This window comes from Pundamilia nyererei, unplaced genomic scaffold (genome assembly GCF_000239375.1).
Source record: "Pundamilia nyererei isolate P.nyererei 1_Seehausen unplaced genomic scaffold, PunNye1.0 scaffold00023, whole genome shotgun sequence".
Taxonomy (NCBI): domain Eukaryota; kingdom Metazoa; phylum Chordata; class Actinopteri; order Cichliformes; family Cichlidae; genus Pundamilia; species Pundamilia nyererei.
Window position 1 is genome coordinate 3,801,805 of NW_005187424.1, and position 25,437 is coordinate 3,827,241.

General features: G+C 40.1%; 2 protein-coding genes across 4 annotated transcripts in view; one reads left to right on the plus strand and one right to left on the minus strand.

Annotated features, from left to right (window-relative positions):
• cunh1orf146 (chromosome unknown C1orf146 homolog) overlaps nucleotides 1–25,437 on the plus strand; it is a 33,943-nt gene that overhangs the window by 741 nt on the left and 7,765 nt on the right. The window contains exons 3-5 of one of the 2 annotated variants that reach the window (XM_005727231.2): nucleotides 331–502; nucleotides 984–1,062; nucleotides 1,167–1,280. In XM_005727231.2, coding sequence (XP_005727288.1) covers nucleotides 331–502; nucleotides 984–1,062; nucleotides 1,167–1,280 — 365 coding nt within the window. Of the gene's footprint in view, nucleotides 1–330; nucleotides 503–983; nucleotides 1,063–1,166; nucleotides 1,320–25,437 lie in introns of those variants that run through there. The other variant, XM_005727230.2, reaches the window with a different exon arrangement.
• LOC102196603 (glomulin-like) lies at nucleotides 1,294–8,149 on the minus strand. Of its 2 annotated transcripts, none has more exons than XM_013909319.1 (18): nucleotides 7,935–8,149; nucleotides 7,398–7,523; nucleotides 6,428–6,538; nucleotides 6,242–6,350; nucleotides 5,255–5,504; nucleotides 5,049–5,139; nucleotides 4,786–4,952; nucleotides 4,650–4,703; nucleotides 4,532–4,562; nucleotides 4,362–4,451; nucleotides 3,380–3,421; nucleotides 3,202–3,275; nucleotides 2,931–3,015; nucleotides 2,743–2,852; nucleotides 2,073–2,136; nucleotides 1,858–1,993; nucleotides 1,658–1,749; nucleotides 1,294–1,572 (listed from the first exon to the last, which is right to left on the minus strand). In XM_013909319.1, exons 1-18 carry the CDS (start codon nucleotides 7,974–7,976, stop codon nucleotides 1,477–1,479), a joined length of 1,770 nt encoding a protein of 589 aa, XP_013764773.1. In that variant the 5' UTR covers nucleotides 7,977–8,149; the 3' UTR covers nucleotides 1,294–1,476. The 2 variants fall into 2 exon arrangements, with proteins under 2 accessions (XP_013764773.1, XP_005727286.1); XM_005727229.1 differs by having other exon boundaries at nucleotides 1,658–1,752.

Genomic DNA, 25,437 nt, shown 5'->3' on the forward strand with positions numbered 1-25,437 from the left:
AAAGTTCTAAATCTTTGCACTCTTTCACATTTTCTAAAGCTGTCCTAAAGCCCCTGGGCCTTATGTTTAACACCCCTGATTTAGACTCTTTACTTAAGTCATAATCCTATTTAAGTAGCCTAGTGGGAATGTTTTAGCATCAAAATATGTTTCAAGTGATTAAGTAAAAAGTACTCCTACATATACATTAATTTACCAACAGAGGAGAGGGTGTGAGTGTAACTCGTTTGGTCAGATCCCTGATTGTGGCAGAATTAAAGCCCATACTTACAGATATATATATATGTGTGTGTGTGAGTTTTTGTTGTTGTTGTTTTTTATTTATTGCAGGTACTGCATTCCTGATGGTTGATGCGCAAGACCTCCCAGAGCCCTCTGAAGAATCGGGAGTCTTTGAGAGGATAAAGAAATTTGTGCAAGTCCACCGCAACTGCTTTTTACTCCTTCGTTCACCATTTAAAGGAAAAAAGGAGCTGGAAACGCTGACTGTGATTCAAAACCGGTAGATTAATAGTCATGTTGTGTCATTTTTGCTTTACTTAACTGATTCTAACGCTCTGGTTACAAGGCTTTGTGACAGCAGCTTGAGGATATAATAATGATGATGTCGGAGTACCTCATGGGTCAGCCCCGGGTTCTTTATTATTTAGTTTGTCTATTGATTGCCAACCTGAAATTTGTCCACCTACAGTAACTTCTATGTTGATTATATGGCTATCTACATATTCAAACCAATAAGCAGGCTACAGGAGAATAAATAGCCTCTGAAAAATCAACCATAGATATTTATGACTCTGTAAATATTTTCAGAGTAATTGTTTTTTTAATTGTCATTATTGCTATTGGTATCTTTTTTGTATTTTATCTCCCCTAACTTTGCTTTTTTTCTTGTCTGTCAAAGAATTTGTGGATTTTGTTTTTAAAGGTTCTATATTGAAAACAGAATAACTATATCGTACTAAGGATGTCTTTATTTCTTACAGATTCTTTGGCAGCAATCTCAGGATCCTGCCTGTGCAAAACACTGATGAAATTGTTAAAGGGATGTTAACAATTGCCAAGGTAACAATGGAGGCGCAGCTATTTGGTATATTTTAAATATAAATGAGATAAATTGATGTGTCCTTGTGAAACCTTGAATTAAATTAAGCCACACCTTCCTGCAGGCCACCAGTAAACCCCATGTAGACAGCATCCGGGACCGGATTTCTCTGGCTCGGGCTCACATCATTGAAAGCAGTCCTGTGTGGGAAATGTTAAGAGACATGCTGCAAAACCAGGCAGGTGATTCGACATGTTTTATTTAATGCTAACCAGCAGGAGCCCAATGTGCTGAACATAGAAAAGCAGACATTTCAGTATATAGTATCATCTTGTATACATTCTTGTATATAAGCACACACTTTATTCAGTCAAACAAAGCAAACCAAATAAAGATATATTTAGAAAAATATTGAAGGGTCTGAATTCAGAGCCTCAGTTTAGTTTGTTCCGTTTTTCCTCTGTGATCTCTTCGATTCGGACTATAAGACTCTCCATGAGGTCAAATGTCACCAAAGCACTCTGCAGCACCTGAGAAACATGACAAAAGTCAGCTTGCTAGTCGTAGAGTCCAAAACATAAATGAAAATTATTAAATTAGAAGAGTTTTCCTGACCTGATGCTGGACCTCCGGGGACATGTTGGACACTTTCTCCTTCCTTACTGTGATGCTTTTGACTAATTTAGTGGGTCGAGCAGCATCTCTGGCTTCTGGGCAATAGGAAGTGTTGACAGTATAAAAATAGACTCTTAAACTATTCGTGTAAAGCTTATTTGACTGGAAATTTGTCACACAGATTAGTAGCTAATTCCTACCTTTTGCTTTTAGCTTTTGGTCCTCCCTCAGTGCTTTCAGTTCAGAGGAATAATACGCTCTTGATATGCTGATACATACACGCAGCATTTTTAGGTATTCCTCTTTGATCCTGCACAACTCTTCCCACACATCTTCCTAAAGGAAGGCAGAACAGATGATCAGCGTCCTGCCCTAACCAGGCATTAACTGAAAGCTTTGTATTAGACTTACTTACATTGGTTCTCAGCTCTTCGTCTCTGATAAGAACATAGCGTAGCAGATTTAGGCTCTCCATTACCCTGGATAAACAAAGAGTGTTACTTAATGGCTCAATCTGGATGAAGCTTCCCAGTTCACACAATGACAGACTTTTGTCTTTGAATCTCTGTAGGATAGTTTTTAACTTGATTAGATCTGAAGTTGAAAATTGCTTTAATTTAGTTCCATTAACTCCATGTATTTTGGTAGCAGATACGGTTTTCTGTATTTCTTTCAAAGGTCAAAATATTCTAAGGATGCCTTTGAGCCTATATTCCATCCATCCATTCGCTTCCGCTTATCCTTTTCAGGGTCGCGGGGGGCGCTGGAGCCTATCCCAGCTGTCATAGAGCGAGAGGCGGGGTACTTAAGGGTAATTATTTCAATTTCCAGGTGTCCCAAAGTCTAGGTTGTAATTATAATGACAGTTAAATGGAATTTGCTTCATTAAAAAAAGTTTTTTCTTTTTAAAGTATAATAAAGCTACTATTATGCTCTCAGCACATGCCAAAGTATCCATGTTTACGATTTTGCCATAATCAAGAATTATAATTACGTCTCACTCCACTGACTTTGTGCTTCAGGTAACCAGGTTCCACCTCCTCCAGTCTGCTGTAATAATGCTTCAAACTTTTCTCGTTACTCACTTGTCCATACTGCTGAGCAAATCTGTCTGAGCACCTTGTGGCAAGCACAGCACCAGTGTCATCAGTGAAATAAACTCCGTTCCCAAGAACCACTCATTGGCGTTACCCCACTGTAAAAGAGTTGTAGTACATTTAACGTGTAGAGAAAAAAAATGCAGGCTATGGCGTGACTCTCGTGTTTTTCTCACCTTCATAGAAAGTTCAAATTGATTCCTGATGTTCTTGATTATATAACTTTCTATTCCTGCGTGATTGCTGGTTTTTAACATGCACCTACAACAACAGCAAAAAAACAAAAACAAAAAGCAGCAGTAAATTAATAGAGGGACAAGTTAAGAATATGCTGTGGGCCATTTGTTTTTAATAAAGTGTTAAAGTAGTCTATATATAGCTGTATAATGGGCGTTAATTTCACACCTGGAAAGAAATTGCAACTGCAATTGAAACTGTTTTTCTCACCTGAAGAATTTGTGCTTTGCTTCTGCATCTAATTTATTGATGAATACCTGGAAAACCTGCAGGCCCGATTCTCTCTGGGGGAGCAATGATCAGACGGAAGAGCGAACAGATGTATGCCTTTTATAGTGTAGCAAAAGTCAAACATTTTCCCCATATTGACCACTAATGAAGCACTCACCAAGTGCTGTATTGGACAGTCGGTAAGAACTCGCCGCAGGTTCTGAGAATTTAAGCACAAAACAGCTCACTGAGCTTTCGGTGTTATGGTTGAGTCATTTAAGTCAGCTACAGCTGTGAATCGCAGTAAATGTTACAACTATAATATTATAGTTTACAGCCACTTCACAGGCTGAGTCTCAAAGTCTCATCACGTTAAAAAAAAACAAAAAACAGCTTACCAACTGATGCTTATTTTGTAGTTTTGAATAACATTTTTAGGCCACTAGAGGGGAGCAGAGAGCTGTATCACGTTAAAGACACGGATCCATCCTGCAGTTTAGAGTGCAAGCAAGCATTCTTCAGCTTCATTTGGAGCTCCCTTTGCTTTTGCCAATTGGGTTGCTTAAGTTACTTGACTAGCTTGTTTTGATTTCTTAAGCGCCTTTCACTGAAAACAGCTGCCTGCTGAGGATAAAAGCACTGAGAGCAGTGAGTGCGAACAACAAATGGTTTATGTGTGACAGCTAAACAATGAAACATAAAACCCTATGAAACTGAGGTAGGCTGCAGATTGACAGTTCACTGTCAGTTCTTTACCTAAAGCAGCTTGGCCTCGAGAATGAGGATTTTGAAATTTGCTTGCTTGGAAATTGCTTCTACTAAAAGTATCAGATGAGTTTGATTTTCAGTGACCTTGAACTCAAGGAAAGGTCAAGTTTCTAAAAATCTTGTAAATAATAGCTCAAGAATGAGCCAACTTAGGATTTTTAAATTCATACCATAGAAGCAACCACGAAAAATCTCGGACAGGTTTTGAATCTCAGTGACCTTGACCTTAAAGGTGAAGGTCACAGAGTGACATGCATGCACTGACAGTGATCTCAGTGAATATGCAAACAGACTTAAGACATCTCAGGCTTTTCTGTAATTCTGCTGCTCCGGCCTGTGTGTGTATGCAGCCTGAGAAATAGAAATGAGTCTGGCACGGCTGCTTGTCTTACCTGTGTCACACTGTAGAAGCTCTTCAGATCCAGCAGACTCACTGGGAGGCTGTTGTCCTGCACACGCTCCAAGCTTTTTGTGAACAGCGCCTAATAATAGATAATTATGGGCAATTAAAATGAACTCAGTCTTCTGCTTTCAGATGTTTTTCATACTGATGGGCTCTTACCAATCCTTTGAGCAAATGTGATTCTTTTTTGCTGTCAGAGAAACACAGATATGACTCTGATTGTAAGTTTGTTCTAAAACAGAAAACATGTTCACTTAATGTTGTGTTAACAGCATACCTGCTGAGCAGCTGACTGATGTATTCCATGTTGCACTGGAGAATAAACACATGGCTAGAAAGGCAGGAAAAGTTCAACATTAATAGTTTTTAGTGGAAGTAAATTTAAGTAAGTAAAATGTGGCTGCTCACGTTACCTAAACACTGCTGGAAAGTTGTCAATGGTAATGAGCTGAACAAACAGCAGATAAGCCAGACATGCTCTCGCCTCCGTGAACTGATTATTGTCCATCAGGATGTTTTTCCTCAGTGAGCTGAAGAATAAGAGCTCCGGAAGAGGCTCTTTGATTGCAGAAAGTGTGACCTGCAATGCACACATGTGACTTTGGACTAAATAACTAAAACATGTTGTGTTCTAAATAAAAAAACTAGAAGTAAAGTGAAGTGACTTTGCCCGTACCATTATCTCTACTGCAAAGAGCCACAATGGTGATCTTCTGTCGTGCTTCAGTTCAGCCTCAAGCAAAGGCTCTCTCAAACTCCTCATGCAGCTAAACAGAGAATGCAATCAGTTATTCAATTCGAAGTCATTTTGCTTTGCCATTTGTATTTAATATCATTAATAATAATAACTACAAATAAACAGAGTTGCAGAGAGAAACATACAACTTCAGAAGCTCAATCTTTAGCTCCTCATCTTCAGCTGTAGCAGCACAACTTCCATCTGCCCTTTTCACCTCCTCCACAAAAGGTTCTGTGAACACAGTCAAGGCAGCGCTGCAGCGGCACAGGCCGTACTCATCGGCCTCCTCCTGCTGCTCCGTGTAAGGCACAGGCAGCCGGGACAGCTGCTTCTGCAGGGCCGACAGAGTCGAGCCCACACAGGCTGCCTTCCCCTCATCCAGCCGGAGAAGTACTGTTTAAAAACACAGTTTGTTAGTTTACAGTAAGCGTACAGCAGGGGGAGCCCTTTAAAGAAAGAAAGAAAAAGCAGCATTTACTTGTTCACCATAACCCACCAATGCATGGAGAAGCAGTAACTGCACTCAGTAAACCAGGCGACATGTGATGCACATGATCTACATGTTGTCTAATACAAGAACCCTGCAAAAAAAAAAAAAGGTGCTATGACGGTAAAGGTGTTCAATGTTTGTCAAAAGTGCTGAAACTGTCGATTCAAACGTATTGTTATTTTGGCCGATTAGTTCGAGGTGTTTTTGGATCGTGTTAAATTTTTCTTATTTTATCCACTGCATTTATGTCAGCTTAGACAACAGCAATAACAACTCTCCCCACTCACCTAATAAACTAGCAAGCGACTCCACTGACCTGAGCGCGTCCACCGAGCTGTTCGATTGATAATGTTACCAGGCCTAACGGGGATCATTTGATTATTGGTCATGGCTGTGCAGTTTAATGCGATAAAAGCAATTCTACCATAAATTCATTTTTACTATTGCAAATCTAAAAATGTTGTCAAAAAAAGTTGTTAATTGTAGTTTAATATTGCCGTTGTAGTGGATGATGGTGAATCAGGCTAAACCTGCAGCTATTCCTAAAAGCTGTGTTTATTTCTATGGTAGAGGTAGAATTTATGGCCAAGACTGTTGTGTTGATTTAGTAGTAGTACTGTTGCATGATTAGTTGTGTTACCTGATTGAAGATGCGGAAGAAGGGCTAGGATTGTCTCGGAAATGGCACCTGGATCAATGCCTTCAATTATTTCAAGCATGCAATCCAGGAGTTCATTTGGCCTGCAAGTCTTAACCAACAGAGGCAACGTTTCAGGTGATGCACGGGGAGCGTGTTTCACTATGTAGAAGAACTGCTTGCACCTACCCTGGTCAAATGTGTGATGGCAGCTTGGTATTGATCCAGACCCTTAGCTTTTTTTACAACTTCGTTTAGAAGAGGTGCCAGTATAACACAGCCCATAGATTTCACAATAACCTGCAAGTGCAACAATAGGCAATCAGTACACGTCACCGGGAACCTTAAAAGCGACCCTGTCGGCATATGAATTTGATAGTCCCTTCCTTTCCATTTGCATGCATCGCTGCATAAACTGATGCATGCAAAAGAAGTGCAGTTTCATCTTCACAACTGCTGGTTAAAGTGTGATCTACCAGATCACACACACACACGAAAAAGGAGTGGAAGAAGGTGCAGGTTTCACCTTCTGAAAATAAATTTAAAAAGGCATTAGACTATATAGATAATCTGTGGAAAAAGATTCTTATTAAAATCATTTGTTGCAGAGCTGCAATCCCATGACTGTCAGTTCACCTATTTGTTCTTCTCCGCACGACTTCTTTTTCGGCAATGGTTTTGAAAGTCAAAATCCAGGGATTTCTCATTTTATAATCAATCATTTGCAGCCCTTGAGATTGTTTTAGCTCAGAAAGAGGAAGGAGTGAGAGATGACACATGCTTTAAATGTAGGCTACAAATAACTGCACTGAGCGTGGAGAGATGGGACAACCAAGGGCACTTAGAGAAGCGCTGTATTGAAGAGGGTTATCAGTGGAGCGAGAAATCTGACTGAATATCTGCTTGTTTTCCCAGCACACCTCCAGGTCAAGAGGCTAGGAGGCACAGAGTGGTAGCTGCATGTTAATGTTTAGCATAGTTGTGTAGCAGGCAAGAGGCTGCTCGCTTCAGTAGGTACGATTCTGCAGTGTAGCCGTGCTTTTAGAGCTGTATGGCAGATTAACGCTGCCAATCTGCTGTCACTTCCTATCTGTGAGGTGTAACTTCTATGGAGGAAACAGCTGCCCTGATCTGCTGTGTTGGCAACGACGAGGAATACCTGGTTTTTCTCATCTTGTATGAATTTTAAGAGCTGTTGACTTTCACCCTCACTGAGACTGGCAGATCCCAAAGTCTTGAACTGCTGGTAGTCCTCAGGCTTCAGATCGTCTTCTTGAGTATTTCTCTAAATACAGGACACAGTATATTACGTCATAATGTTTTCGTTTACTATTGCTGATAAACACCATTGAGCTTAGTCATGAGTTTCCTCTCAGAAGCAGTAGATAGTGCTAGTATAGTGTGAGTAGATGTCAGGATATCCTGCATAAACCCTAAGAAACAAATATATTTATTTAACATGGACTTCCTCTTGTAATGTTACTGAGTGAGGAGGATCAAACGAGATATAATGAAGGCAGCGTCACCCAACGCACCAGTTCTTCTATACTCTAATGCTAGCAGCTAATCTGTCAGCCGTTACGCTATTTTTCCCCACACTTGAAGGTCATACTTCATTGCAACATCAGGAGAGGAGATCCTGAGTACGATAGCCTCAGCTAAAATGTGTTGCCATGGCGCAATATTGTTGACTTACCCATCTCTGGATTATCTCTTTCACCTGATCTTCATTCATCATCAGTTTCTCTTCAGCCCTCACAGACAATCTTATTATCAGTTGGCCTTTATTTTGACAGATGATGCAACAGCACAGAATCAAAATGATCAAATATATAACTCTCCTGGTGTCTTGAAAGAGAGACAGAGAAGGGAGAGATTCACTCTGTAAGGAAGCGAAACATAAACCTCTTAGGTCCCTTTGTGCTTGACATGTAATAGGATTAAACCAGAGCAGTTCAGTGTGGTCACAGAAAGTGCAGACATGTCTGGAAGGATCCAGTCACATAAAAACTGTACAGAGGTTGTCACTGCTTAGAAAGAGTCCAAAATAGGAATTTAAATATGACAAAACTGAAACTTCGGTGTCAAAACTTGTGCTCATGATCTATTTACACCTGCCCTACCACTGAGATATTTACCTAATTTCCTGCAGTGTAGGTGGGGATATGCCACTTTAGCATAGTCTGCAACTAAAATAGAAATGAATATGCATGCTAACAGTGTAGTTTGTGAAAATACATTTTTAGTAGATTATATTTTAAAGTTCTGCTACCTTAAAATGACGTCATTTGCATAGAGGGAAATATAATTTGTGTATTAGCACAAATTTAGTAACCTTCATTGTAGTTTGGGGTTTTTTTTTCTTCGCCTTGTGAAGTACACCTAGTTTAGTACACGTACGTTTAAATTTATTTGGGATTTTTTCTTATCCCCAGGGTTAAAAGTATACACAATGTACCAAATACATACATACACCTCCACTAATATTTAATTAAATTCCCCTTGTTCCAAAAATCTTCAGTAGGGTTGAAGTCGAGGCTTTGGGAAAGCTGTTCCAGAAACTTAATGTTAGCTTGATTTATTCCAAAACAAGTTTTAATGTCTGTTTGGGATCATTGTCCTGTTGGAACCGACACGTTTCAGCTGTCTAGCTGCTGCTTTGAGGTAACATTGAAGAATTTAGGGGTAGTCCTCCTGGTTCATTTTTCCATCCACTTTGTGCAGTGTACCAATAACACCAGCAGAATAACAGCATAACAGCATCAGCCCGTGATGCTACCACCACTTATGCTTGACCTTTGGTGCAGTGTTTTCAGGTTTGAAAGCCTCGGCTTTACTCCTGACCTGAAAACCTTTCTTCAAAGGGCGTATGGTTTGTCAAATTTCAGTTGAGCCTGAAGGAGTCTGTTTTGGAGCAGGGGCTTTTTTCTTGGTCAGCCCCCTCTTAGTCCATGGCAATGTAAGACCTGCTTCAGTGTGGACAGTGTGAGCAGTTTTTAGTTCATGGCAGGCTTGAGCCTTGGTGTTTCCTGAGTTGTTCCTCAGTAACCTAACCTCCTAACCCATTTCCTCTCAGCTGAGGGTGACAAGTTGTTTGTTTTTTCCAGACCTTGTCAAAGTAGTAACATGGCAGGGGTTAAAGTTCATTTTATATGCATTGCAGGTATTGTTTATAGTGTAAATTATATTGGAATGAGATCATATACATATGATTTGTAGTGTACTAAAACATCAGCTATACTTCTTTTCAAATAGATTTAAGGAGAGAACAATGTGTAGGACCCATTGTGATGTGGCAGTATCTATAGAAAAAATAAATCCTGTGACACACGCTGGCTGCAGCAGACTTCTCAATGTAATTAAAAGGAAGTGCCTGCTGTACACAGATGCACAGGGATTACGAATGCCTTTCCATGATTGCTTGATGACAACATATTGCTCTTCTGTGCAAACACAAAGGCCTCAAAGGCTTTGATCGCCTCTCCCCCCTCAGCATTTACGTGCGTGTATAATATAATACAAGCACAATCACTGACTTCCTGCTCCTGCTTCAGCAGAGGAGAAGCTCATGTCCTGATTTTAGATGAATAGGTGTAGAAGCGTGTTTGAACGGTCGGATTTAGCCGACATCTGCCGCCCAGGTTTGCTCTGTGTATTGCGCTGTGATGAAAGCCTTAGACAAAAGCCACAAAGCAAATACAGTACACAGACTGCTGCTCAGTCCGTGTTTGTCCCTGATTTTGCTGTCATTAATTGCAGGCTGATGAGGTTTTGTTTTGGCAGTGCTCCTGGGTACACAAAATATTAAAGCACACAAGGTCTAGGCTTAGGATAAACAAACGCAGAGTTAAGATTTAAAATAAGCTTAACAGTATTTGAGTCGAAAGAACCATTATGTCACAGAATAAGTTGTTTTAACTGGTATGTAATTCCTAGTTTAAAATTTCTTCAGTTTTGTTTGAACAGTTGATGCTCCACAGTCGTGAAAACATCGTGTCTCTGATTAACAGATTCTCGTTTTAAAGCGCAAGAAATCGGAGGACAGAGTCAGAGCAGTGATCCCTTTCCAACTCAGGAGGGCACTGTTTGTCTTGAGGGCTTAACTCTGATGGCAGAATCAGTCTGTGGATTCAGCACCTCATTGTTAAATTCACACATAGGTGAAAAAGATCTTTTAATTTTAGACCCATGCTAAAGTTCAACTTTAACAATATAGCAACACAGGTAAGAGACTTGGCATGTCTTCCGAATGTCTGAATAAGCAATAATCAAAGAAAAAACATTTTGGCTTAACATTCTTAACATTTGGCTGGAAGGTAAATATGGTAATAAACATGCATCACTATCAAAGCAACAGGGATTCCAGAGCATCGTCAACAAATGTCAATTCGAGGCTCACAGTCAGGGTACTGAGGCTGGTGTCAGAGCATCAAGAGCCGTCAAACACAGATGTGTTTAGGAAAGGAGCTGCCACGGTCTTATTCTGAGAGATGTCTAGGGATGTCTGGTCTAGGGAGAAAAAGAGCTCAAATGCTGCTCGGTTGACTAAAGTCTTCTTTTCAGAGCAAAGTCAAATTTTGCACTTCATTTGGAAGTCAAGGTCCTGAAGTCTGTGGTGTTTGAAGTCCAGTGTGAAGTTTGTGAGGATTTTGGTTGCCATGTCATCTGCTGATCTTGGTGATAGTTGGTCCTCTGTATTTTATCAAATCTACTCCATGCTGAGAAGCTTTATAGATATGCTGATTTTATTGTCCATAAAGAATTAGTACCTGCTCACAGAACCAAAACTATTATCAAGTTGTTTGCTGACTGTGTTATTACTGGTTAAACTTTGGGGTAATGTCAAGAGGAGGATGAGAAACACCCAGCTCAAAAAATACAGAGGAGCTGAAGGCCGCTACGAAAGCAACCTGAGGTTCAGTGACACCTCAGCAGTCCCACAAGCTGATGCCATGCTGCACTGATGCACTTACACTAAATGTGTAAAGTACTGAGTGTATTTTCAGAAATATAATGTTTCTGTTTATTAAGTCATTTTTTTGATCAGTCATATGGAATATTCCAACTATGTGAGATCTTGAGTAGCCATAATCGTCAAATTTATCACAAAAAGGCTTAAAAAAATATCACTTTACTTTAGTTTCAGTTTTCTTTAAATTCAAAGCGAAAATCTCACCAGCAAAATTGCATATATTATTTTATAATGTCAAACAAGACATTTCATGACATTACTGTGGATCCAGTAGAGAGGCCATTTGGCAAATATCAATAACTAATAAAAAAATATTTTAAAGAAACAAATACAAATATCCTTATTTGTACCCTTAATATACACAGTATAGCCATTAATACTGCTACTTGTATCGCTGTGAAATGTGACGCTTAGTCTTCATTATGCAGGATGTTTTACACCAGTATCATGTCTTTGATTAACAAGTGAATTCATTTGGGAGTCAAAGAAGTATCTGTTTTCATGAGTGCGCATTCTGAGCAATCATTGGAGTGGTGGAGATGCTGTCTGGCAGTCTGTAGGCATGTGGAGAGCAGTTTGCAGTGTTCAGAGCCATATCTCAGGTCACTGATATCAAATATCCATTTATATTTAATAGATCTGTGTTGCTACAGCAACCAGTATCCACCTCCAACAGATTCATTCAGGATTTGGTTTAAGGTTATATTCAAGGGGCACTTTTAAGACCTTGACCGTAGTTTCTTAGATTGAACGAATGAGTAAGATGGACCGTATCATTTCAGTTGCGGAGCAGATGTGTGCAGTATTCATAGAGCAGTCTAATATGCAAACATTCAGCAGTCCTGTGAGAGTGGGATAAAGCCTCTCCATTTTCCTTCCATATTTCCTTGGTGACCTCTTAGAGAGCAAGAGAGTCTAAGTGAACTATTTATCCAGTCGGCTTCCCCCCGGAGGCCTCTGCAGACTGCTTCAAGCTCTCCTGTCTGCCTGAAACCTCCCCAGGCTCTGCAGTGCTTGTCAGGAAAAACTGCCATGTTTAGGGCCTCTCCCCCGGGTCCTGCATCAGCTACACTGCTGCTTTATGAGGCACGAAGATGAATTTGATTTTGAGATATTTCCTTTATACCGTCCAGATTTGCTTTTGTGATTGCTGCATTACTATTGGGAGTGTTTTTTTTAAATGTCTCTTCATTTGTGAAATCCCAAAACTGTTTCCTCATTTACCCAAATTCCTTTGATGCATGCAAGGTGCTGATGAAAAACATCAATCACATTTTTATTTCAGACGTATAAGTAACAAGTGTTAAAGAACAAATAAAATCAAAAAGAAATCTCATTTAAAATCTTTAAAATTTTATCTTATGTCGACCAGGGAACATTGCAATGTGTGCACATCCTGCATATATTCACATGTGAGTCAGCTGGACTCTACAGAGATATTTATATCATGTCTAAATATCTCTGCGTCCATGTCTGTGCTCTTCCTTTTCTGATGGGTAGATTTTGATTGATATGCCGGTTACCACAAGTGACGCAACTTTTAAACTTGCACAACACATTTCTGCCAGTTTAAGGGTACAGACGTGCCCTGTTAATGCATTATCAGGGAGTAAAAAATAAAAGTATGTGTGATTTATTTCTTTTATTTCTTTTAATAAAACATGCTATGGTTCCTCAGGATAATCTGCTTGTCACGACTGTTTCTTTGGTGGAAATCATTTTCAGTAAGACTGTCTACACTTTGTGGATTTTCTAGAGCAGTGGAAAATGCATACAAAACAGCATGAGGGTGTGTCTGATAACGTGATTCCAGAAAAGTTGGGGTGCTGTTCAGAAGATATTCCAAAGGAAAAAAACTGCAGATGTGCCACTCGTTCCATATGTCACAAATACACAAAGTGCCTTCATCTGACAAAACAATCAAAAAATGTACTGAGAACATATAACATGGGATTAAGTGTATTTTGCACTCAGTGTGTGCACAAAATATTTGAGGCAGGGCAGGGAAAATGAGTTTCTCCGTGTTTTTAGCACTGCAGCCGTGCACTTAGTTTTTAGTGAATGTAACTCAAACATACATTACTCAGAGACTATAGTCAACCACTGATTAATACATATTTGGATTTTTGGCAGCTGGAATTAACTGTGGGATTGAATAAATTTAAAAAAAACTGTGTTGTGCATGTTTGTGGATACAAATGAAGGATCGGTCAGTGTAAGACTACTCATGTGTTTTTTAGATGAATAAAATAATTGAACTCTGTGGCATCGGATCATCTTTGGAATCAACGGTACTTGTGATACCTGATCAGGTCGTTGTTAAAATTGCTACATGCTTTAAGCACTACTAAAGATCTGTTGAAGCCCATTTTATTTTTGTGACTGATGTCTCAAACCTATGAAGAACTTGATATATTTGTGTTGGTATGGTTAATTAAATGAAATCTTGATATTGCTTTGGTCAGTACAGAGATGCACGCTGGCACTTTTGTTCTTGTTTTTTCTTCCATGAACGGTGCTGTGGATGTCTGGAAGTTGAATATCTTTAGGGAGAAACGGATACCCAAGTGAACTGAGAGCTAATGGAGGTGGTGGTCTCACTAGGGAAAATCTGACCTTGGCCCCTTTTTGTAAAAGCTTTGCCTCTGTGGCAAACAATTGCAGGGAGGGGCGGTGCAGGCGCGGTCCGAGTGTGTTTAGTGAACATCTGTTTGCGCTTTGGCAAAGACTGTTGCTATAATGTCGTCCTGTCTTTTGCACATCATTCAACATGCCATAAAGCAGCTCTGTCTACCAGTGTACTATGAGTTGAAAGCTCCCAGGGTGAGACAAAGGCCCAGGTTCGACACCTCAGTGTTTCCTGACCTGCAGTGCCTGACTGGTATGGATCGACGCTCGGGAACTGCAACAAATCCATATCTAGTGGACCACGCATGCTTCATCACCAGACTTCATCACCGCCTGCTCAACCTTTTGTCAATCGGCATTTTGATGACAATTCCCAGTGTCGAGTTGTTCCCAATCAATACACACAGAGCGGACACCTTCATACACGCAGATAAATGCTGCTTGCCGGCTGTATCTCTGGGCTGTGGAGACTGACACCCTGTCTGACTCTGATCGATAAGCGGCGCGCGGTGCGGCGCACAAGCTCGGCCCTGCCCGCTCTGCTTTAACACACGGGGCTTGGTTTCCCCCGGCAGCTGGGTAAAACTGCCCAGCAACTCCCCAAGGTGGATGAATCGGAGATGTTACATGTGAACTGGCTGTCAAAATGATTTTGTCATCTCCTCTTCTCTCCGGTGTTTAAAGATGCTGACACACTGTATTTTGGGTTCCAACGTCTTGTTGAAAGTGATGGAAGCTTTTAGCCTTTTTTTTTTTTTCCTCCAAACTCCCTTTATCCATTTAAGTGTTCGCTCAAGTGTTAGAATTTCTGTTTCACCTGCCGCAGATGTCTCCTGGCACTTCCTGCCCGCTCACAGCTCCCTTTCAGGTCATCTGATTTGAACCCTTCTTTGAATTTACAGACTTTACAACTTCATTTAGAATATTTACTCTTGTGACTTGATGAAGTCTTTTAGATGCTGCTGTTATACTACTTTTTGTTCTTAGTTTCCCAATTTATTGATTTGCTGAAGCTTTTACTTTCTGCCATTTAATTTCGTTAGATTACATTAGCTTAGCCTAAAATGAAAGTAAATCTTAACACAACTAATCAATACTCCTTTTTTATATACGTGAGAGTGGCTAACATTAGTGGGTAGATAGATCAGAGTAAGAATAAAACAGTGAGTAAAAAAGGCCAGATCAGATTCAGCTTGGGGTCATTAATGTTTCAGAGGATGCCAGAGGGAGAATGGGAGAGTCACTGCACCGCCGGGATCCATTTCCTTTGACTGTGGCTTTGTCATTTTGGATCAATCCCACCATAACCAGGCCTATTGTAAAGTGACTTGGCTCTAATGGAGTGATAGGCAACATAACGGCATCTGGTTAATAATAAGGTACTGGGTTAATGTGTTTTAAAGGCAAGTGAGCCGATCATTTCTAACGGATAAATAGAACTTGCAATGGAGGACTGCAAAAACATGTTCTTGTGCAGGATTTGGCAGCAGCAGCTTGTGTTAATATAGTTACAGTGACCTCTCTTTCTCACTTCGTGTTCCCTAGCAGTGGCCCACTGGAGATCTCAGGGGTTGTGGAAGTACTTACCGTTTCCTCCTCTAAGCTGTGATCATCACAGTGGCGTTACTCCCGCTTTGATCCTGCTGCAGTCTGACACATGACCACACAGACCCCTGAATGGGCATTAGTGCAGGCTTCAGCAAACCCAACATCTGTGCCTCCCAGTACTGCCACTGCTCAAATCATTCATTAAATCAGAACACAAAAAGTAACTTTACTTGAATGCCTCAGCATAAATATTTGATCATGGCTGAGAATAAATCTTTGTCATTTTGTTCTCCTTCCTCTGGCTGCGGGCTCCTCTTATAGATCTTCCTCGCCTCGTTCTCATTTTGCTGTTTAGATACAGGCACGTGCTTGGCTTGGTCATTTGTGAAATGGATCTTATGAATTTTTTAGAAAGATTCATAGCTACAATCAGCCCTGGTTTAAGGGACGACTGTATCACAAAGTAACATCTTGTGTTGCCGTTCTCACTCACAAATCGTCCTCTGCTTGCGTCGATGATATAAGCTAATAGTTTCTGTGTTACTTTGACAGAGATGCTAAACGTTTATGTATCATAACAGATTTTAACGCCTTGTTAGCATTTGGCTTACACACTAGTAATCTGATTTGTTTATTTTTGCATACAACAGAGTCATTCTAACAGTATTTGCTTAGTCAAGCTCTGGTTTTATTGCTTTGCATCAGTATAAACACAACAGGAAAAAATCTCAGTTATTACTAATAGATTACATGTTTGCATTTATATTTACCTAATAGTCCTACTGTGCATTGTTTTTGTTCCAGATAGCAACTCAAAGCATTTAGAGTGTCGAATCATTACTTGTTGGATGCATCTCTGTCACCTTTACAAATCAGGGCACAGCCAATTTTTTCATTCTTCTTCCCAAAAATGCTTAAGATCTGGCAGGTCACATGGGGAAACTGAGGGTTTCTTAAAATTCCATCTTCATGCAGTTTTTGAGTACAGCCTCCACAACGGAGATTTGTAGTCTTGCTCCCATTTTCACTCCCTTTTTCCTTTTCCCTAATTCTACTGGGATAGTCAGAGACTAGAAAATGCTTTGACATTTAACAACCTCAGCCTACTATGCTGTGTTTTGCGGTGTTACCAAAACAGCTCATGCCCGCTAAGGTGTAAACGCTACAGGGCCATCAAAGGTGACATTGGACATCGTACTCCAACCAGTCACCAGTTTTTCCATTCATTGCTGACTATAAGATCCAGATAATCTTTGCTTTTTTAGAGATGCTCCAGCTTAGTCGTCTGTCTGTAATAATGAGCCACCACTAAAACTACTTGGGTCTTATACATGCCTTTTCCCCCCCACATCAATAACGTCGTCTAAGACAGCATATGTCCCAGAATTTGAGGCATTTTTACAAGATTATTAACATTAATGTGTCATCAGTCACTGGCTACGCCCAGTTGTTCTACATTCAACTAATTAATTTACTTCTAAAAACTAGCTGCACCAGTGCTGATGTAGTTGTGTTTGATTAAAGGGTTAAATATTTACACAAACCTGTATATTATAATAACTGAGACAGAGCATTTGATTTATGCTTTAGCAATATGTAGGTGGCATCCAAAATGTTATGGGACTCATAATGCGGTTCATATGGTACCTTTCTATAAACACTAGCTTAAAACGAGCAAGCCTGTGTTGTAAACAGTTGAAAAATATATCTGAGAGTATCTTGTGACTGTGCATCATGGGAAATCTTCATAGTCACTAGTGGGAACTTGGACAAATTTGACACTGGGGTAAGAGACTATTGTCTGTTGATGTTATACTAAAGAAATCCATCAAGATTTTCGAAATGATAATCAGTGGATAAAGGGAGAACTAAAAGCATCACAGGGGAAGAGGAAGCTAGCTTGCAGGTTAGCAATCAGGTTAGACATCAGGCTGTTTCTCAGCAGGTGTAAAAATATGTTTAAGCAGAAAATGTCCACGTAAGGTCCTGTGAAAATGTTCTTTTTGGCATGACTGTGAGCTGATCTTTCAGTCACAGTGCAACATATTGTACTGTTGTATAGTAACTGCTGAACAGTCTTGTATTCAGCATTAACAATACTGTGGTTTAATCAAAGCTTCACAGATTGACATGGCGTGAAAGACTCTACTTACTCTACTTTTAATTCTTTAACCAATTAAAATTCCAGTTTTGTGGTCCAACATTGATAATTGACAGTTTTTTTAATACTCTGTCATATGAACATATTTCAATCAGCACTAAAATAAGATACTGAGGTTCATTCTCTAGTCTTAAAAACATTTTTTTTCCCACAATTTAACGCACATCTTAAACTGTGTAACATGCAAGGATTTGTTGCAAGTTCCTCACAGCTTTACCTTCCACCCTCCATCTCAAATTCTCAGCCACGTAAAACCTTTTACGACTGAACATGAATATCGTGCGCACATTAAAAGGCTGCACAGCTCTGTTTCTTGTCACTTGTGTTCAGAAGATTTCTTTTTCATGCGTTTTCTTTCCCCCCAAAGACAAGAGGATCTTTTGTTATCAGAACCTTTTAACCAAAGTGGATCCTTTTAACGTCACCTTCAGGATTCATACGTTATTAGACATGACTTCAGATGAAAGACAAAACCAGGCCAATGAGGTAAAAGTGTGGTGTAGCAGCAGATACAGTACAAGGACTGAACACAGCTTCGTTTTAGTACCGGTGCGGAATATGAGATCAGTTGTGTAAATCTGTCCAGAGAGGAGGGGGCTTGTGACCGAGCTGCAGCAGAGCAGCTTTTTTGTTTCTGAGTGACAGCTCACATCCAAGTAGTCTAGTGATATGCAATGCTAAATGAGCCGGATAAACATGTCTTTAAATGAGCGAACAGCTTTCCCAACCCTCCTGCCCTTTTATCAAACCAGCGGGTCCCCAACCCTCCACCCATGCACACACACCCACCCCTTCCTGACCAGCCCCCCCCTTCCTCACCATCACGGCCTCACGCTGTTCAGGGCCCCAGACCCTCAACAGAGCCCGGCTAATGGAAAGCTTTCAAGGCGGCGGGAGAAAAACGTCGGCTTTCATTTGGCCTCCACCATTTTCTGATGCGAGGAGTGTGTAGGGTTTTTTTGTGTGTTTATGTGGTCGTGGCTCAGGCATCACGTAAACACACAATCACCTAGGGACGTGCCTTTATAAACAGGCCTGGAAACTGAAAACAACAACACTGTCGACGCCCTCCACCCCCCCATCCACACGCATGCATGCACGTAAACACACACACCTGCATAAAAAAAATGCTGGTTGCCTATTTTTATTAATTTAACACTGGTGTTAGAAATGCACGTCATAAACTCAATTTATAAACAGCTGGATATAGTGTCTTGAAACTTAAATGATTCAATTTCTGAAATATTTCTAAAATAAACAAAGAGCTAGTGTAAAGAAGCTGGAAGAGGTGTAAAATGATCCAATCATCTATTTCTAGCTTTGAACAGCATGTAGTGAAGGTAAGGCCAAAGATTAATCACAATAATCAAGACAAAACTAAATGAAGACATTTCAGTAATTTGACCAGATTGTTTTGGAGTATTATACAGTACTGTGCAAGTTTAGAGCTACCCCTTATTTCTTTATATTTGCCACCAGTGAAAATGTGACTGTCAAGAAGGTAAAGAAACAGGGAGAAAATCCCGAGATATGCCAGATTACACTGGACTGAACTGGACTGAAAATCAGTGGCAGCAGGTCTTATGGAGCGATAAATCAAAACGTGATATGTTCGGCTCAAATCGTTATCAGTATGTACAGAGGAGGTCAGGAGAGAGATGCGAAAGCTTCTCTTTACCACTATTTACCATAGCAAAAGAAAAAGCAGATAATCCCTGCTTATTAACCATAAAATAACAACACTGCTGATCTCGCCCTGTAAAGCTACCCTCTGGTTGTAGTTTCTGACTCTCAGTCACACCAACGCCGCTGACTTGAGGCGCATCCCCAGGAATTCCATGCATTTTCCAATTTTTTTTCAATTACATTTTTAATATTCACAATATTTATTAATTAATCAATTTTTTCCCCCTTTCCTCTCCTATCTATCAATTCCAGTGAACCAGACTGAACGAAAAGAGCATACTCACCATACTCCACATTCAGTCACACGGACACTTCTTCTAACCTCTTCTACCAGTTTTGTCTGTATTTTTTTTCTTATTTCTAGAAATGAAAGTCTTAAAAAAGATTGCTGTAGGTTCTGTCATGGTCAGGTCTCTTCTCAAAGATGTGGGGGTTCTTTGGGTGCTGGGGATTTGGGGACGTTTGCGCATGCTTCAGCACATCACTGCACCTATTTTAGATGTTCCTAGACATGTATAAAGGAATTAAGGGTGGATCAAAGCTTGTGTACTTTATAAAATTGGATAAAATTACATTCAAATGTTGCACAATATGAGTCCTGTGTCTGATGTAGCCGTCTTCTTCGACCTATAGACTTCACTACACCAAATTTTGCATGTCTTCCCTTTATCTACTGGCTTCTTTCTGAGGGCTGTAATTTCCTCCCACAGTTCAAAGGTGTGCATGTTAGATCGATTAGATTAGTTGTGGGTCTAAATGTAAAACCAAACCACCATACAAATGTGGCTTTGAGAGTGATTGCGTCTTGTAGCGTAGAACGCTTTGACTGGTCAGTAAGACTAAATGAGCGTTATACACAGTCTCAGTCCATTTCCATTCTCAGAAACTGTAAGTAAGCGTGTCTCCTTGTTCACTAACACACTGCAAAAGTCTGGAAGTGTGCCTCAGCCACGGCTGGCCTTCCACGAGGAGGAAGCTTGTTAGCCCGAAGAGGCCTGCTCTCCCTGCACATGTTCGGCCTGTCAGCTGCCTCACTGATGTCTCTTGTTATTATTTTCCTCTCATTCTGCTGCCTTTTCTTTGCGGAGTCATGAATAATTTGTGTCTACGCCTTGTTGCTTGATGACAGCTGTGCAGTTGGTTTGCAGTCTGTTTTTCAGATCAGGTGAATAATGAATAAGCCTATGCAACAAAAGAGCTGTGTTCTATATGAGCCCTGCCTCTCTTCATCTGCCCCAGCTTACTTGGCGTGTCAACCACAGGTAAGCAGGAAAGTGTCTCTGATGTTGAAACTTTCCCGAATTAAAAGCGTAAACGGAAGAAAACCGTTTCATTTGATATCTTTTAATCTCCCGTGAATTTTTCCGTGTGCGAACATCTTAATCACTGCTTTTTCACCAAAGCTTGCTGTCAGAAATCCTGCATCTCTGTCAGCTTATCTCACCTTCGAACTCGTCAAACCTGTGTGAAATCTGCTGAACAGCGTATGAAAGCAAATACCGCATTATTATGACAATATACACAACAGGTCTGCTCACCCCCAGGGAAATAATCACGTTTGTTCTCTCTCTCTCTGTCTGTCTTCTCCCTCATAAAAAGTAAAACACCGTTCGGCAGATGTTTTCCAGATATTGTCAGCTGCGTGGGTGTGAGCTTTATATTTCTTAATCTGTGAGGCGCTTTATATAATGCTTTAATCGTTTCTTTTCTTTAGTCCCTCAGGTGACATATCACAATTGTAAATCATTTCATGGGGATCTGGTTTTAAAAGTGGTTCCAGCTTGCTGACCTAGGGCAATGTCTCCTATATCTTTTCTGAAGCTTTATTTCAAGAGTTTTCTGCCTTTATATGGTACAAAATTAAAAGAGTGGTTACATCGAGCAGTGGTTCCCAAACCTTTTCATCTGATCAGCTCCAAAGGCTTTTCAGTACTTAAGAATCCATCAACAGCAATGTAGCCCCTCCAATATGCTCATTTTAACCCATCGTAAGCATGATCTGGACCACTTTCTGCTTACCATTGGTCAATTATGGCTAGTGAACTCTCTCAGACATTTTTCTATAGTTATTGACTTACTATGTCACCCGTTTGCTCCCTGTTTGATGTTACTCCTGCATTTGACAGCTGTTCATACCGTTTAAAGCCCACAATCATTTATCCATGCTTTTGATTAGTAATGTAAACTTTTCTTGACATTTCTAGACTTTTTAAGCAGTTTGAATAAATTTTATGTTCATTTTTAACTCTTTTAGACTTCATCATTTGATCGATGCAATGCAATACAATGCATTCATAACATATTCTCATTTTTGCATTTCTTTCAGTTCAGGTCAGTTACATTTTGCTAATATAGGACAAACTCACAACACCAGTCAATTCAAAGGTCGTTATAACATAATGCGAAGATCCTACGATAACACAGAGCAAACCGCAACAATCAGACGAGCCCCTGTGAGCAAGCACTATGAACAAGAAACAGCGGGAAGGAAAAACTCTCTTTTAACAGGAAGAAACTTGTTGTGCATACAGACAGGCTGTGAAAAGAGGTGAGTGAAGAAGAAATAGTCAGTGAGAGTCATGGGAAGCCCCAGCAGCTTCGACCTATTAGCATACGGCGAGTTCAGGGTCACCTGATTCAGCCCTAACATTATTCCTTATCAAAAAGGAAAGCTTTAATTCTAATCTTAAAGGTAGAGAGGGTGTCTGTCTCCCATATCCAAACTGGTAGCTCGTTCCGCAGATGAGGGGCCTGAAAGCTTCGCCCTCTATTCTACTTTAAGAAACTCTAGGAACCACAAGTAAGCCTGCAGACTGAGAGTGAAGTGCTCTAATCATGTGATATGGTACTATGAAGTCTTTAAGATAATATGGGGCCTGATTATTCAAGACCTTGTATGTGAGGAGAAGAATTTTAAGGACTTGATTCTGGATTTAACAAGGAGACAATGAAAATTAGAAGAAAAGAAGCTTATATGGGAGAAATATGCGCTTCTTTTCTAGTCCCTGTCGGTACTCTTGCGGCAGCATTCTGGATCAACTGAAGCATTTTAGAACAACATAGTCTACAGCCTACAATTAAGAACTAGATTTTCAGCATCACTCTGAGACAGGATGCTTCTGATTTTAGCGATAATATGTAAATGTAGGAAAGCAGTCCTACATATTTGTATAAAATGAGCATTGAAGGACATATCCTGGCCAAGGTAATACCATCCACAGTATCATGTTAGACACCATGTTTCTAAGATTTTGGGGGCCGAGTGCAATAACCTCAGATTATCTGAAATTAGAAGCAGGAAATTAGAGTTCATCCAGGACTTTATATCGTTAAGACATTCCTGCAATTGAACTCATTAGTGCGTGTCATCCGGCATCTACATAGCAGTGAAAATGTATGCTATGCCTTCGAATGATACTGACTAAAGGAAGCATGTATAACGTGAACAGAATAGGTCCTAGCACGGAACTCTGTGGAACTCCATAATTAGCCTTAGTGTGTGAAGAGGCCTCTCCAGTTATTTTAACAAATGAGAAACTAGATATAATTCAAACTGCAGCAGCGCAGTACCTTTAATACCTACAGTGTGTTCTAATCTCTGTAGTAAGATATTGTGGTAAACAGTATCAAACGCTGCACTGCGGTCTAGCACTACAAGAACAGAAAGGAGTCCACTGTCAGAGGTCGTGAAAAGATCATTTGTAACCTTCACTAAAGCTGTTTCTGTACTGTGAGGAATTCTGAAACCTGACTAAAACTCTTCAAATAAATCATTCCTCTGCAGACAATCCATTAGCTGTTTCACAACTACTTTTTCAAGAATTTTAGAAATAAAAGGACGGTTGGAGATTGACCGGTAATTACCTAAAACAGTTGAGTCAGTTGATGGTCAGTTTTTGAGTAATGGTTTATGGTAACTTCACCTTAAAGGCCTGTTGTACGTACATTAATATTAATCTTAAATTGATCATATTTAAGATTGCCGCATTATTAAATAGTAAGACCTTTTTATGGAAGCTTGTAGGAATGGAGTCTATGAGACACATTGATGGTTTAGAGGAAGTACAGCTATATTTCCTCAGTGTACCCAGCGGTTCACATTTTGTTTATTCAGACATGTAGAGAAACTTCCTGTCAACCACCGCACTCAGTTTGGGTAAATCAGAGCTTTCATTATGAAGTTATGGGAGGTCGGGTGTAGCATGTCCCATACAACTTGGCTTTATTTTGAAGTTTTTTCATGTATTGATTGTGCAATAATATCTATATACTTGACCTCTTTTCAGTAGATTATTTTTATACAAAAATATTTTTTGTATAATGGGGGGGGGGGGGGTCATCTATCCCATAATACCCCAAATATCCCATAATACTATTTGATAATTTGATTACATTTTTAATGTCTGTTTTTTCAGACATTAAAAATCAAAAAAAGAAAAAAAAAATCAAACACCCAAGTCTCTCTCCCATCTTTTATTATTCATGTATAATCTCAGATTAATAATAGATCATCCAAGACCACACAAACCCAGACCTTGAACTTTCTAATTGCACAACTATGTCTGTCAGAAAAAATTAATCCAGCCATACCTCTGCATGCTGTGTGGCTGCGTGCACAGATGAGTGCATGTTTATCCACCGTGTGCACTTACGGGCCAAAATGCAGGCCTCAGACTGCAATGCTCTGATTATTCGCCCACTCAAATCAATCGAGCCATCTCCTATTCATATTTGATATGCCTTTAGGCAGTGGGATAAAGTTTAAAAGAAAAATCTAGCCATGCACTTGGAGGAAATCTGGTCAGCCTATTGGCTCGTTTGAAGATTTTTACTTGAGAAGCTTCACTCTGAGATTGTGCTTGAAGAGCATCTCTCAAAGGGACTCGTCATACAGCACTCTATGAGGTAAAAAAACAAACAAAACATCCATCATAAGCGATCTAGGTTGTTCAGTTGCTTAAACAGTTATGAGAGGAGCTCAGTGTCACAAGTTCAGCTGAAGTCGACCTGCTCTGCCCAGCAGTGAAACGTCCCACCTGAGAGAACCTGCTTGCTTGCTTACTTCAAAGGTGAGGTTGGCGGCTCGGGGCTCTCTGAGCGTTAAAGGCACTGGCATCAGGCATCAGGAAATTCCCCTGTCACCAGATTCAACCTCATTCAGTCTGAACAAAAAGTGCACTCCTTTCAAGCAGCGTAACCTCTTATTTCCTTTATAGATTTATTTTAAAGGAGCTTCAGTTTTGAAGTCTTTTCAAAACTGAAGCTTTTTATTCGCCTTGAAATGTGTGGTTGCTGCATATAAAATGCATTTTCGTTTGAAAAGAATAAACACTGTGAGTCTCTCTGCCATGTAGCTGTAATGCGCACAGCTCCACTAAATCTTGCTTTAAATGAGCATGCCTGTTCCTGTTCTCCTTTAGTCTGTTCATCCTGGGGTTTAAAATATTCAGTATTTTCGCAGGCCTGGATGTTGTACGATTTTGAGTCAAGTGAGGCATAGAAAATCCTTGTGAGTCAGTGATTTCAATCAATGTTGAGTGAAAACGACAAAGTGATTGTTCCTCTTTCCGCCTCTTTTGTGTCGGAGGTTAAAAGATAAGAGTTTGGAAGAATCGGTAGATTAATAAGGCGACTGTTTATAAGCTCACCTAACCAGTTGTGAGAGGTATTTTCACAGTATTAAACTGATTCTATCTATGGAAATAGTCTCTATGACAGGGATACCACCTGTTTCTTAAATGTGCTGTAATATTTCCAGGGAGCGTTTTTGTTTATCAGATTAAACCCTTTAATCTATTGTTTATGTAGCAGTACAGAAACTTTGACAGGGTGCTTCCCGACTCTCATTTTTCCCAGGATCACAGCTGCCACATGTGATATCTTTTCTGCCAAAGCTCGTTTTTTTCCTCCCCCCCAAATAACAGCCATGAGGGTAAAACGCATTTGGTTAACGGTTAAATCAGCTCATACTGTTTGAGGTCCAAACAAATGTCTGCAGTGGTCAAAACAAACAGTAGCCTCTGGGCAATCACACAATCACGGCAGCAAGGTGGCTCAACGTCCTGGCGCCTTTGTTTTAAAGTTTACACTCTGGAACGTAAAGCTCTTATTCGATTAGATCATAGTTTTATTTCTCTCTCTCCCTCTGTGTGTGTGTGTGTGTGTGTGTGTGTGTGTGTGTGTGTGTGTGTGTGTGTGTGTGTG

Bases quoted from the DNA above. Each gene is read 5' to 3' on its own strand.
- LOC102196603 (XM_005727229.1), bottom strand. From the start codon at position 7,976: ATGATGAATGAAGATCAGGTGAAAGAGATAATCCAGAGATGG. The intron at 6,351-6,427 runs GTAGGTGCAAGC...CTGTTGGTTAAG, and splicing joins CCATCACACATTTGACCAGG to ACTTGCAGGCCAAATGAACT. The intron at 4,704-4,785 runs GTAACGTGAGCA...CTGCCTTTCTAG, and splicing joins AACTTTCCAGCAGTGTTTAG to CCATGTGTTTATTCTCCAGT.